The sequence below is a fragment of the Carassius gibelio genome, chromosome B23 (assembly GCF_023724105.1).
Source record: "Carassius gibelio isolate Cgi1373 ecotype wild population from Czech Republic chromosome B23, carGib1.2-hapl.c, whole genome shotgun sequence".
NCBI classification, from domain to species: Eukaryota; Metazoa; Chordata; class Actinopteri; order Cypriniformes; family Cyprinidae; genus Carassius; species Carassius gibelio.
The window spans coordinates 21,914,677-21,929,369 of NC_068418.1; the positions used below are offsets into that span (position 1 = coordinate 21,914,677).

The 14,693-nt window shown below is 37.2% G+C and overlaps 2 protein-coding genes across 2 annotated transcripts in view; one reads left to right on the forward strand and one right to left on the reverse strand.

The window, feature by feature from the left end:
• LOC128011515 (SPRY domain-containing protein 3) overlaps positions 1–6,810 on the reverse strand; it is a 46,200-nt gene extending 39,390 nt beyond the window's left edge. The window contains exons 1-3 of the mRNA XM_052593999.1: positions 6,659–6,810; positions 4,887–5,023; positions 3,449–3,524 (exon numbers count right to left, since the gene is read on the reverse strand). Coding sequence (XP_052449959.1) covers positions 3,449–3,524; positions 4,887–5,014 — 204 coding nt within the window. The 5' untranslated portion in view covers positions 5,015–5,023; positions 6,659–6,810. The remainder of the gene's footprint in view (positions 1–3,448; positions 3,525–4,886; positions 5,024–6,658) is intronic.
• Positions 6,811–9,788: 2,978 nt separating this feature from the next.
• Positions 9,789–13,483, forward strand: LOC128011524 (insulin-like growth factor-binding protein 5). Its single transcript, XM_052594012.1, has 4 exons — positions 9,789–10,370; positions 11,253–11,287; positions 11,635–11,754; positions 12,080–13,483. Exons 1-4 carry the CDS (start codon positions 10,001–10,003, stop codon positions 12,191–12,193), a joined length of 639 nt encoding a protein of 212 aa, XP_052449972.1. The 5' UTR covers positions 9,789–10,000; the 3' UTR covers positions 12,194–13,483.
• The last annotated feature ends 1,210 nt before the right edge of the window (positions 13,484–14,693 follow it).

Sequence of the window (14,693 nt, forward strand, 5' to 3'; positions counted from 1 at the left end):
GGTTTAACTGGTTACCGTGTGATCTGGTGACCAGTGTTAATTTTGACACGAAATTTTAATTTAGTTTTAGTCTTAGTCTTTTGACTATAATTCTTTTTAGTTTTAGTCAAGTTTTAGTCATCTGATTTGTTTTAATTTTAGTCTTATTTTAGTCGACTAAAATTGCTTGGTATTTTAGTCGACTAAAATTGCTTGGTATTTTAGTCGACTAAAATAAGACTAAAATCAATAACAGATTTACTAGACAATTTTTTACAGCTGGTATAGGAAACAAACTTAACCAAAATATATAAAACACAAATTCAACTTTATTTCAACACAACTGTGTCTTTATTTCGATTCAAAAGCTTTTATGCAGCAACAAACACTGTCATGATAATGTAAACAATAACTAGCTGCCAATTGACCATCAATAAAAGAAAAATAACGTTAGGTCCAGGACCTTAAAGCTTACAGCTGAGCTGAACAATAAGTGCATACATTTAAAGTAAACATTTAATAAGTTGGCAGCTAGGTGGATAAAAAAAGTAACAAGATTTTATAAGGTATTCATTTGTCTAGCAATATTGTATGTTTTAAATACTACAATATTGCTGGATTTGTATGTATAATGATAGGATGTGAATATTCATGTTTCACATGACTAATATAGAAATATTTGTGATATTGTCAACAAGTAGAACATTATAAAATATAAAATATTATAAAATATACTAAACATTAGTATTAATCAAACGTATTTATCATGATATTACGTATTAGTATTGTGCTCTCATCTAATTTGAAGAAGGGGCTATTTTACAGTACTTTTCAGTTCGTAATATTTAATGCTACAACATCTACGCACTGCACTATTCCAATTTTGCTTAGCTCAATAAACAAAAGAACATCGTTGTAAAATTACATTTGAGAAAATGTCCGGGTGGCTCGTCTGTATGTCTTTTCAAATTGGTGTTGTTCTTGCCACGAATGAGCGCTCTGCGTGCTTTACACTTTGTTTTGTTTTGTTCGTCGTCAAACGTGAAGTGAGCTGTGGACATTTTGTCGCTCTTTTAGACAGTAGGGACTTTAAGCAACAGCTGCGAATGGAACGGCTACAGCGACCGGAAGTTTGCCGTCACTCCGCTGTAGCCAAGAACGTAAAAGTCACTAAGCAACGGTAAAACAGAACAGCGCAACGCAGCATTAATTCATTTATTGAGATCCAAAAAAATATATAATTTAAAAAAGCAAGAGAAGGATTGCTTTTGGCGTTAAATGACAATCTTTTGTCAGAAGAGGAGTTTTTAATATTGTATGATGTAAATAAGTCTAAAAACATAACATTTATTTACCTAACCTCTCACGTTGTAGCGACTCTGGCAAATCAGCTGTTCTCCCGTAGTAGACCGTTAAATTAGAACGTCAGAAAGTAGCAGTTAAATTCGCGCAGGCGCAATACAACGCCAGAATGGCGTTGCCGTTCCACCAGAGGCTGTTGCTTAAAGTCCCTATCACCTCTTCGAATGCCGACTTCCCGGGAGCTCATAAAAACTGAAAACCTTCGCTTCACGTCTCAATAAGTCAGGCTCTGATTGGTTCTCTTCTCTCATGCAGTCTGTTCTGTTTTGCCGATTCTTTTGCTCATTCCTCGCATCTCTCCCGTCTGCTGATTTGATTTTCGTCACAGTCTATTTTCGTCTCGTCCTTTATTCGTTGACGATAATGTCAATCAATTAGTCATAGTTTTAGTCTCCATCAGTGCCTTCTATTTTAGTTTTCGTTTCGTTTTCGTCGGCAAAAATATATTCGTGACGAAAATAATGACGAAAATATTTAGTCAACGAAATTAACACTGCTGGTGACCAACTTCCTGGTTCAGGTCTGATATTCTTGCGCTTGCGGCATTCTGAAAAGTTAAGATGTTTTTAACTCGATCCGGTGCGGACGCGCCTGGAAAAAATGAGCGCGTCGCGACCGAGTCGCTTTCATTATAAACGCGCTTGTCGCACACCTACATTGGAAATAACGAACTTGAGCGCGCAAAAGTCGTGATATGTGAACGGCCCCTTAAAAGACAGCGCGCCGCGAGACAACAAACACAAACCACCGAGCTACCCCGAATCAGCTTTTTTATGGCTACTGTGGTTTAATTATAAACGCTACCATAAGCTCATATTTACCATAGTAAAATAATTTTCTTACAATAAGACAATAAGATTTTACAGAACACTAATAATAACAATAAGAAAAACATGCGGCTTTCAGTCACTACCACAAAACTGCATGCTAAAAATAATGCAACGGTCTCCTAAATGGTCCCAAAAACACAGAAAGGTAATAATCAACTCTGTGGAAGAATACATATGACAGTAGCTTCTAAAAAGTAGCTAATACTTTATGTTGATTAAAGTATATTTGGTAGAAGTTTAAATGAATACATGTATCATTAGCTTTTATCATTTAGAATTATATGCATTTAAATTGACTAAAAATGACAAAATACTGACTAAATGTAAAAAAAAATTCATCAAAGTACAAAGACGACAAAACCTATGTTTGAAAAACAAAAAACAAAAACCAAACACTGGCTGTCTGTAGGACTTATCCAAGTAACATACAGGGTGTTACTTTCCAGCTCCAATCCCCCAGAGAGGAAGTTCATCACACCAGCTCAATCTGCCAGCAGCAGAAAACCCATCAGAGCTGTCTCCTGCCTCAGATACACATCCAGGCAGAGTCTGCTGCGCTCCATAAATTAAATAACGCTTGCCCTCTCCCAAAGACTAATTTATAGCCCAATCCCTGCGAGTTTTCCGGTACTAAATCACCTGGGAGCGTTTTCCAAACTGCATTTTATGGCAAAGTTACTAGAGAGGTAACGGTGCTATCTGAGCAGATTAACTCAAAGGGCAGTGTCTACTGTGATGTGCACGGACGCAGGAAGCATTACACATTTTAAAAACAGATTACTAGTAGCTCTTGGAAGTGGTTCCTGACAGCCATAAATTTGCTAGTTATTTCAGCTCAGAATGATTTCAGGACCTGATTTGGACAGAATCAGTCGTTAAAAATGATCAAAACTGTCGTAAAAGATCTTGATTACTATGTTTTTCAAACAGCATTCATTTCTGAAAGCTCATTTTCTTTCCAAAAACATGACATGGTATGTTGATTAATTCAAACTGCTGCGAAATGAATGATAGTCACAGGCAAGACGAAAGTCAAACATTTGCAAAATTAAAAACATTTTTAAAAAAAAGTGTGACTGAAGCACTCAATACAGGAAACCCACAAAATCACACCAAGTTAAAAAAAGTTTAAATCACCTGACTTGATATCTGTGTGCATACAATTACATAAAGTTATTAGTACTTAGGTGACTGGATTTCTTAACAAAGGCAATAGAAAGGGTTTTGAAATGATTCTAATGTTTTTAGCAACCTGAGAACATAGGTGCACTGCTTACCTCGAAGTAACAGTTTCCCTTTGACAAGGGGCGTGGAGCCACGTAGCAGCCAACATCATCAGAGTTCCCTTGGTAACTACAGCAGGGAAGTAATAAAAAGCTTAATCTCTAATAACCAGATCACTGTTGCTATAGGTACATTATTAAAATGTCCAGTGATGTGTGGACTGGCTGTTCAGTTGTGTTTCTACATGTTTCACAATGATACGGCTGAGAGCTACTTTTGGAGCCCTGCGTTTGGAACAGCAGTTTATTTTCTAAGGATTCAAGTCGGAAGTAATCCAGAAAAGATCAAATTGTCAATGCTACTGATCTTCAATAATACTACTTGAACTAAAGACATCATAAAATGTAGAGCAAATGGTATGTAAAGGAAAATCTCAGCCAAATATACTGTTCCCAATTGAATTAAATAATAATAAAAATATCTACACAAACACACACACATATACATATATATATATATATATATATATATGTGGGTGTGTGTGTGTGTGTGTGTTAGGGGTCAGTAATTTTAGTTTTGAAATAATACTTTTATTCAGCACAGATTTTCATCAAAGTTCTATTAAATGTTCTATACATCAAAGAATCCTGGAAAATGTATCACTGTTTCCTTAGAAATATTCAGATTGTTTCATATTGTTTCTTGAGCAGCAAATTAGCATATTACAAAAAAATTCTGAAGGATCATTTGACTCTAAAGACTGGAGTAATGATGCTGAAAATTTAGCTATGCATCACAGAAATATTAATAATCTTGACATATATTAAAACAAAAACATTTCTTTGAAACTGCAATGATATTTCACAATGTCACTGTTTTACTGACTTTTTGGTCACATTACTGCAGCCTTGGTGAGTATAAGAATCTTCCAAAGCATTAAAAAAAAATCAATATACATATACAATATTTTTGAGTGAACTATTAATTTGAAGTCAGCAAACACATTTGTTACACTCATTGAATTCTCAAACTGGACAAACAAACTGATACAAATTAATTCTGAAAATGCTGGAGACTTCGCATTTAAAAAAAAAGATGAATTACAACACCACATGTGCAAGGCCTGTTTATTTTTCCAATGGATGGAGTTTTTTCATCCTTATTCTGATCAAATAAAAACAAGTAGCCACTAATGTTCTCTGAAATTATAATTGTTTCAATCAGTGAGGTCAAGTGAGTCAAGGCTGATTACGTCTTTAGGGGCTCAAATACACGCACGAACAATGCTTTATGCTCGCAAGCCCTGCTCACTGATATTGATGGGGGTGGACGGGTGTGCAATTCAAAATATACAAATAAATAAGGATAAATGAAAAGCAGTGCAGAAATTTTCCATAAAAACTAGGGGGGTCAACACAGGCCAGGTGCGGATTTCCAAACACATTGGAAAAAGAACAGAGTGAGGGTCAGTCACTGGGCAAACCTACGTACCTTAGCGTGTCTCCATTCTTCAACATTCGTTTGTATCGCTCTTGATAACGAACAGCACGGACTTCCCTGATTTCTCTGATCCTGCGCCTCCAGTTCAGGAATCTGTAGTGTAAATTGATATCATCCATCTCATAGGTCTGTGAAGTGGAAAACAGATGCACAATTAATTGAAATGAAACTGAAATTGCAACATACATATCTTGACAATTTGCGTTATCAAAATAGGTTCATGTTCAATTCTGATCCTCACAAATCTCTGTATATGCTGTGAGCTTGACATGCGTTTTGTAATGCAATGTGTGCTAGATTAAAGTTATTCACATATTCACATAAATTGCAGCATTTTTGGATCAAAGTTTAAAACCGTTCACCAGTATTTTCCCAAAATAAAAGCTTGAGGGTTTGAAATGTTACAAGCTTAATGTTCTAAATGCTTCAAAAGCAAAACATAAATATTAGTATTGTCACTTTTAGTGTAAAAAAAAAAAAGTTTGCATAACTGTAAATTCAAGTTTTACTTTACTTTATTTGTTATAATTACAGTTACAACTAATAATAGTACTTGGTAAAACACCAGTGTGAATGTAATTAACAAAAAAGGTTTGAGTTTATTTAAAGTTCAGCTTACTGTTGAAATGTATCAATTGAAATCATCACAATGTATAACAAAAATTATTACAATACCATTTCTGTCGTAAAGCCCAAATCATAAGTAATTTATACATATATATACACACACACATTATATGTCTATATATATATATATATATATATATATATATATATATATATATATATATATATATATATATATATAAATAAACACATCATAAAAAATAAAAATAGCATTAAGTCAAGTTGACCACTAACTTTGGTAAAGAGAAACCATGTACATGTGAATGTGACATTAAATTATAGAAATATTAAAATCTCAGTGAATGGTAAGCAAATATTTAACATCTTAGGTTCTCGGCTGACATAATAAAAAAGTTTGAGATCCGCTGCTCTATAGTGTGCAATGGTTCAGAAATGGGATGCATATCTGTCTCCCCACCTACACCTAAGATTAACATCACTCAGCACTAAATACCTCATTATCTCGAGTCAACTATATAAAGCTCCCTAGCATTTCTCGTTTGCAAAACATTTTACTTCATCACAGAGGCTTAATGTCATAAATGGGCTATACACACATGCAATAAATGAGATGACAAGGAGTTATCTTCGAGTCTAAAAGGCCTCAACAGATGTAAAGTGTCAGCTGTCTGACATATATCCAGGACATGTCAGAAGATTTTTCTAGATTGTCATAATTATCATGTCAATTACATGGTGGCACCTACTACAGCATTTAACAACAGATTTGTTTCTCATACAAAAAATATTGGACAGACAGAAGTCCAGACAAAAGCATCTGGCTATGTAAATACTGACTAACGTTACATCAATGCTATAACGTTATAGTGTCAACAATAAACTATTATCTCTAACTTCTGTTATAACAGCGTATCGTCAATATTTAATTAATTATTGTATGTTTAAAGAAAAGCTTGTATCACATTTGCCAGAAGGTAAATAATTATTACGTAACAGATGCGATAGCTCGTGCTAGCAGGTTAGTTTCAATCACTGCTAATCACCTTGCATAGCTAACACATCATTAGCTTTTAGGCCTAACTTTACACGAAATAAATACAAAAACTACAGAACCGCTAAATGTCTCCAGTCATTACAATGTTACGTGTCTAAATATTATGTCGTTACGTACGTACCTTATGTACATCAGCGGGTAAGACGTTATAACATTCTAAGGCCACTTATGTTTACTTCCAGCTATCGACTCCATTAGCTAAGCTACCTGACAAACTTCGCAGAAGTGAGCGGCTCTTCCTGGATTGCGTCAGTCGAGGAATGAATGCAGCGCACCAATGAAAAGCGTCATAGAGTTGATTGACAGGCGTTTGACCAATGAGAAACTTCGCAGCGAGTCGGGCTTCAAGCGCTGTGCAGGAGAATGAGCTTTTGGCCAATTTTACAAACAGTACTAAATATAATTTTATAAGCAAAACGTAAATAAATATTTCTACACTATACACACACACAGTTGGGTCCTATTTTATAGATTAAAAATATACGTTATTATTGTATAATAATGCGGTTTATTTTTATTAATAAAAAAAGATTGTGTCTATATTTAAGTGACAATATGCAGTGAGCTAGTCATCATCGCAAAAATAAACCCAACAGGGTAAATAGGGTTTATTTCGCAGTAATGGCCATCTGACTGCGTATTATCGCTTGAATATTGCCACAATCACATTTTTTAAAGTAAAAACACAATGTACATGATCTCACAGCTAATTAATCAAATAAATGAATTTAAAAAATGATATAAAATATTGATTTTCATTTTTTTTTTTTTTACTTGTAAAGATTGAAGAGAGACATCCACCCAAGAGTTGTCAGATATACATCATTTTCCTGGTCAACTGTTATTATTCTGAACTATCTGGCCAGTGAATGCCAACAAAGACTTCATTTAATGAAGTGACACGAATACTTACATTATTAACAGAAGTGTTGACACAACTATTTCCATTTTTCATTCATTGTGAGAACATATTTTCAAGTCTATTAAAACGGTCTGGCACTCTATTACCTCACACAGCTGAAAAGTGAGTTACAGAACATTTGGCACAATCTCCAGGCCCCTTATAACAGTGACTCATAAAGACTGCAGGAGTTAAATGTACTGTAAGTGTATGGGCCGTAACATCTGAAAGACAGGATGATGCATGCATCTTATTTTTGGTGTAGCTGCACTGAGAAACTGCTGACAAATGGAAGCAGAAAAGTTTAAAAAGAAGCATAAGAGCAATCGAACTCTAGTCAGAGATGAGGAGGTACACCGTGTAATCTGGTGAATCTGGAAACAGAGAGACCCCATCAGTTTGGCATGCTTCTTGGAACATTCTCCAGCCAGAACATGTGGAAACAGAGAACGGGGTCGTGCTGTGGCATGGACGGGAATGTCAGACGGCAGGTGATTTTTGCCTTCTTTGCCAAGACTAATCAACTCTAATAAGAGAACCTCAGCCAGCCGACTTCTCCCCAAACAAGGAACACTCCAACGTTTTGTGGTTTCAAGAAGTTAAATAACTATAGTAGGCCTGGCCAATCAAATTGGGATTGTTCAATGGTATTCATAACCGATAAACAGATCCATTCTGTGGCACAAACCGAGATTCAAAAGGAAAACATGTTTGTGTAAAAGAGAGCTATGACCACACATGTCAATATCATAAGATAATCATCTAAATCCTGTTTGCCTTCTGCACTCATACCAGCCCACCTTTGACATCTTAACTTCCATCCCGCTTCACGACAACAACAAATAAACACCACTCTGTCCTTATGGGACCCCTTCAGCTGGGTGTGAGACACATCTGCTTGGTGCATCCTGATGGTAAAAATAGTTGGTATAAACCCCTTGGCCACTGTATGGAATTTTCATCGTCTTCAACAAAAGCACTCTGAGACTTCTCGGCACTAAAAGACAACTCATAAACCCTTGATTAATGGTATCTGGGCCAATGGACAACTCTGAACTTTATGAAGTCCTCCAAAGAGATCAGATTTATCTGGATGACTAGGCTGATGGATTGCATTATTAGCTGCTGGCATATATCGTCTTGTGTACATTCCAGCGAAAACACTGCCCCAATTATCCACACGGTCCCTTGTCCAAAATAATCTATCAACTGGCAGAATAATCCTTGGTTGAATCACTCCATCATAAAGCAATGTTCTCAATTCAGGTGCTTGTTCAGTCTGTTTGTTAAGTCTGACGTCACGTGTCAATGGGGCCAAACATTATCAGATCCCAAAAGCAAGCAACTTTTTACTGAAAAATCATGATCCTAACCTTTATCTCCAGAAATATCGGATGGTCAGACAGCAACTCCTCTTTTATGAATAGTATGAATACTGATGTCCAGGACACTGTGAGCCCGGAGACTGTAATTTATACCTTTAGTTTTTAAAAGCTTTGTTTAAATGTGTGATGAAATATAGTGTTGAGATCGAATGTTCTCGATTGAAAAGGTAGAGGCTTGGATTCAGAAATTTCTTGGGTCACAACTTAACCTGTTGTTGATATTACCTTGAATGCTTGGTTCACGTATGTGTCATTTTTTAAAATCTTTTTTCTTGGCAATGCCAACCCCAAGCTCATGTTCGTCTACATCCATTTTTTGAGTGCAATGCCCGCATCTCAACATCCAGTCAACTGAACCTCAAACCAGATCTCTGCTCCACATTTGGTCTTTTTCAATGTTCGGAAGTATGTCACAATACGGAAGAAAAGATCCGTCACCACTTCAGTTCCATTGCAACTTTAATAAGTAGTTTTTCTGCATCTGAAAGATCATGAAAAGGATAAAAAAGTAACTAATACTACAATGCAACATAAAAAAGTTAGACTTCTATGAAGTGGGGGATCTTAATAGCATTCTTAGAAGCAACAGGGTTAATAGTGTGACTCTCCCACAAGCAAATTACCGTAGTCGGCAGAGAAATGAAATCCCTCGCCTTCATTGTTACCATGGCAAAGATTACTAGAATGCTCTAACATTTTCACAGATGATGCAGAAAAAGTAACCATCATAGCCAGAGTAAGTATCCTGGGCAAAGGAATGTTTCCAGATACAATATGGGTGAGGGAAAGCTGGAGCAGTGCTTGATGATTTCTAAAAGGAAAAATAATCTCTCTCTCTCTCTCTCCTTCTCTCTCTCTCTTTCTTTCCTCCCCCCCTCACACATTCTCTCTCCCTTTCTCTCTCTCTCTCTCTCTCTCTCTCTCTGTCTGTCTCTCAGTCCCAGCCCCTGAAGGTGTCATAACTGTGCTCTCTCCCTCTCGCTCTCTATCACCGCCTTTCAGATCTTTAAAAGCCGCTGCTTGCCGTTTCTCACTCGTTCTTGGTTTGTATCCTCTGGCACTGCAGGGGACTCCCGGCTCGCAGCCTCACCAAGCTGAAAAGCGAGCAAAGAAACAGAGAGGGGAACGAGAAACAGACTTCCAGAAATAGCATCAGCCACGTACGACAGAACCGAGTATGGAGAACCTGAGACCCGGACGCAAGATGTCTTTCTTTTCCAACTTGACGCCCGTTGTCCTGTTGCTGATCATCTCCAGTGGATCCTGGTCTTTAGCGGGTCGCTTGGGCCCCCACAAAAACTGCATGACCTGCAAAGACGGGCACCCCTCGGGCACGGGCCGGGCCTCCAGGGACCCGGCCGGGGCACCCAGCACCACCGTGTTGGCGTCTGGGGAGCCCTGCGGGGTTTACACCCTGAGCTGCGCCAAGGGGCTTCGCTGCATACCCCCTCCACGTGAACACAGCCCCCTTCAGGCTCTGCTGCAGGGCAGAGGCTTCTGCACCAAACAAAGCAGAACCAGTCCCACCGAGAGGCCCCGCCCCACAGGTAAGAGTTGCAGCCAGCGGATGCCTTTGCGGTCCCTTCCTCCATGCCGTAGCTTCGCCGGCGTCTCGCCGTGCCGCATGCGGTGAGAAAATGCGATGGCTTATCTGCTTCAAGTACCACAGCGAAATAGCTCGAGGATGCATTTCAGGTTCCACGGATGTGCTGGCAAGCCGCTATGCTGCAGTTTCCATATCAGAAGCTTGGTAGGATGACAAAACTGTAACTGAACCAAGGACATGTGCATAAAGTGCCGGGAATAGCTGCTGGTTTGCATGTGATGGCTGTAAATTCCTGCAGGGTGTAAAGGCATTTCTGTGATTTGAGGCTTTCACACCTCGTAAATACATAAGATGAAGAACACTTGTAATAATGGCCATTTGGATGAATGTTTAAGGGTTGTATACGAGTATAGATGTGTGTGTGTGTGTGTTTTTGTGTGTGTGTGTGTGTGTGTGAGAGACAGTATGTGCAACTGTTCCATGCATATGGGCATCAGAACTAATCAGGGCAGAATAAAGAGGAGAAAGAGATAAAAAGCAAGAGTAGGGTATGTGTTCTTGGGTGTATATCAGTGTCACCCACATTCCTACAGTGTCAATTCATGTAGCAGGTGAAATGTAGTCATGCGGTCTCCATCTACTGTTAACTTTCAGTCATTACAACTTAAGAGATGTAGCCTATAGTGTCAATTTAAAAGAATGATTTCAGGAACTATTCCTTAAAAATGTGGGTTTGTCCTGATCAAATAACCCAAATCACACAACATACAGTATACTCTTAAATCCCAGCCAAACATATCCATTTAGTTGAATCACAGGCTTCAATGTCTTTTTCTAAAAAATGCAGAGTCATAATTCAGTATTAATGTCCCTTTTTTCACAGGGCCACATCCTTCAAATAGTGGTGAAATAGACAAGGTGAGTCTATCTTTGGTTTTTGGCTTCTATAATTAATGCTTACAATCTAACCATTAGACTAAAATTCTTTGGGCTACATTGTTTTATATCAATTGGTAAATTGATATTAAATGTTAAAGACAGGTCAGATTGTGGCTGTATAATTAAAGTGGAACTCTAGTTTTAAGATCCTGAAAACCTTATGATTTTATAATAATTACATAACTGTATATACTCATTTTATATTGTTACACCAAATTCATGGCACAATCGGTGCCAGAAGAGAATGGAATGATCAAAATTCCTCTAAAGCAAATATAAATAATAAATATTCTAAAGCATGACGTGTGGCAACATTTCCTCACCAGGCTCCATGTCGTAAGCTGCTCAACACTGTCTTGCGAGGTCTCGAGCTCACCATTTTCCAGTCCGACCGTGACATCTACATCCCAAACTGTGACACTCGTGGCTTCTACAGGAAAAAGCAGGTAATGCTTAACCAAACCAATATCAACTGGAAATATCGATTTTGAAGATATGCTGATATGCTAAAAGGGCTTTGGTAACATTAACATTTAAAGAAAGCTGATTATATACTGTAATAACCAGAAGGATTATTTGATCCCCGTTTACTCTTTTTGTTAGTTCTTCTGGTTAAGTAGCATATACCCAACTTCCTTCTGGATGTTCGTTTCAATAAATGAACCGAGGAGGAAGTTTTGATATCTGAAGTTCACCATTATGAGCCATTTTGTATTGCGAAAGACGACCTTCAATGTACCAAAGCCAGAACAATCTCCTGTTGTCTTGTAGTGTCGGTCTTCTAAAGGCATGCAGCGCGGCCACTGCTGGTGCGTCGACGAGATGGGCAACACCGTGCCATCACGTGCCGGGGAGGATGGCATTTTACCATGCGATGGAGAGTGAGGGGAGCGACGGCCCCACAGCTCTGAGCCTGGAGGAAGAGGAGGGGTACGGGGAGAGGGGATGACTTCAGCTCGGTGCAAGACACTGCCTGACCAGGACACTCCAGGGATAAACCACTTCACACGGGAACGGGCCCTCACTCAGAACGTCCAGACCACGTTCACTGCCATAAACTCGAATAAACAGCATCAGAACACAGAAATAATGACCACTACACCACATGAGCTTAAGTTGGGATAGGTCAGCTGTTACAGAGAGGTATTTAATTCCTGGCCACAACTCCTATGTTTTTTTCTTAATGGGCTGTTTAACTATTAAGCAGATGGGGTGACGTCCCCTCTCCCCTTCTCCAATGATACACTGACAAAACTATACATAAGAAAACGGAATATACCTTTGCGTCTAATTTATTCTGGAGTATTACTAAATTTCCTTGAAGACTTGCATACTTTTGAATCGTACACATTGTCATGTAACCGACATCTAAACGCTATCATAATGTGCACATTTGGGAAGTACTCCTTTTTCGTTCATCCGACACTGACCGCAAACACACGTCGTGGATTATTTGTACATAAGTGAGGTTATCGTGGTTGGTTGTGTCATGAGGTGGAATATTCTTGAATGCTGATGGCTGTTACCTTTTTCGAGAAGTTGTTAGGCATATTTTTATATATTTCAATATGCTATTTTATATATATAAATATATATAAAATATATATAAATTGTTGATTTATTTAATGAACTACAATGCCATGTATTTTTATATTGTCAGCAGTTTTTTTCATTGTCAAAACAGAGCTTCGTTTATTTGCTAAGAGAGTGAGCGCCATGTGTTGGTGTCACCATAAAAAGGGATAAAAAAAACAAAAATACAACTTAAACACACCCTTAAGAGTATTTACTGCTGTACATGTGTTTTTTATGTAATTTGTATTATTTTATGTCATTATTTATGTCAATATGTTGATCCTTCAGTATTGGAAAGTGTTACTATATCGCGTAATTTTCAATATTTCAGATTGTATTCTGGGTATTTTGTTCAGAACTCTGTGTTTTCTCATTCCCAAAATCCATTGAGAAAAAAAAAAGTGCACAAAATAATGTCTGATCAATGTACCTCACACTGATTTTGTTGTATCAATATATGTGCCAGTAGTTGTGGGCCCTTGAAAAGGATCCATTGCAAAAAAATATATAACGTGTGCAAGAACTATGATACAAAAAAAAAAAAAAACTAAATAAACATAAACGGATACAGAGAAAAATAAATGCATATGTTAATATAAAGACTGTCTCTTTGCAGAATCTCATTTGGAAACCTACATGCATTAAAAAAAATTATATGATAAATTATGAATACTATTAAACCATGCAAATGCACAACTAAAAAAAAACAAAACAGAAGCTATGAATTAGCAAAAGGCAACAAGAAAGAGCAGATGCTGCTGTTGGCTGCAAAAATACTGCCATATGCTCATACAAATGTCACATACAAATATTACCTTGTGCATACTGAGCTACAGTGACTGTGCATTTTTGCAAGCCCAGAGCAGATTTAGCATACTAAGAATAACTTTATGCTTTATCAGGGTATAATATCTTGTTATATCAGCCAAGCCATTACATATTATGCTATTTATACAATCTTATTCTCATGAATATAAATGAAATATTAAATATTTAGAGTGCTGGAGCTTTTGTGCCAAGACCGATTCATGCACATGTATAATCACACAACAATCCATATGCTTGTTTCCAAGGTAACAACATATAGCAGAATATAGCATATGTCTGTCAGTGCTTTCGTCATGCCCTACTTTGAATCACTGTGACTTGGAGAATTTATTCGCTCTGTAACATAAGCTAGATTTTTGTATGCATATATCATTCACTGTGTCGAATTAAGAGAGCCAAAATATAGAATCTACAGAGGAAGATAAAACAAAAAATATATAAAATGTATTTTTACCCACATTTGATATTGCATTTGATCAGTGTTGGGAAGGTTACTTTGGGAATGCAATAGGTTAAAGATTACAAATTAAAATATCTAAAATGTAATAAGTAGTGTCACTATTACTTTATTACTTTATTAAAGTAATGTAACTGATTACATTTGTTTACTTTTCTAAATTTGTAATGTTTACATATGTTATTAATTGAAATCGAAATCCCTCATCACTTTAATTCAGATTATATGAAGTTAAATTTAAAGCACGGCCAGTACAAAATCAGATTTATACTTCGAGATCATTCTGAGGTTAAATACAGATTTAAAACCATAACAAGAAAAAGTATAGTAGATATGATACTTTTTTTTAAAATCAAATCTTTGGACGCTATGACAGGAAACACTGGCATCAAACAATGGCTTGGGGGGGGGGGGGGGGGGCAATCTTTAAAGCATAAAGCATATGCATAAATCCAAATAGGAAACCGTTATAGAATAAGCATGTGTCTTATTCTGTGAACATTGGTGTCTCCCATTTATGAGCAG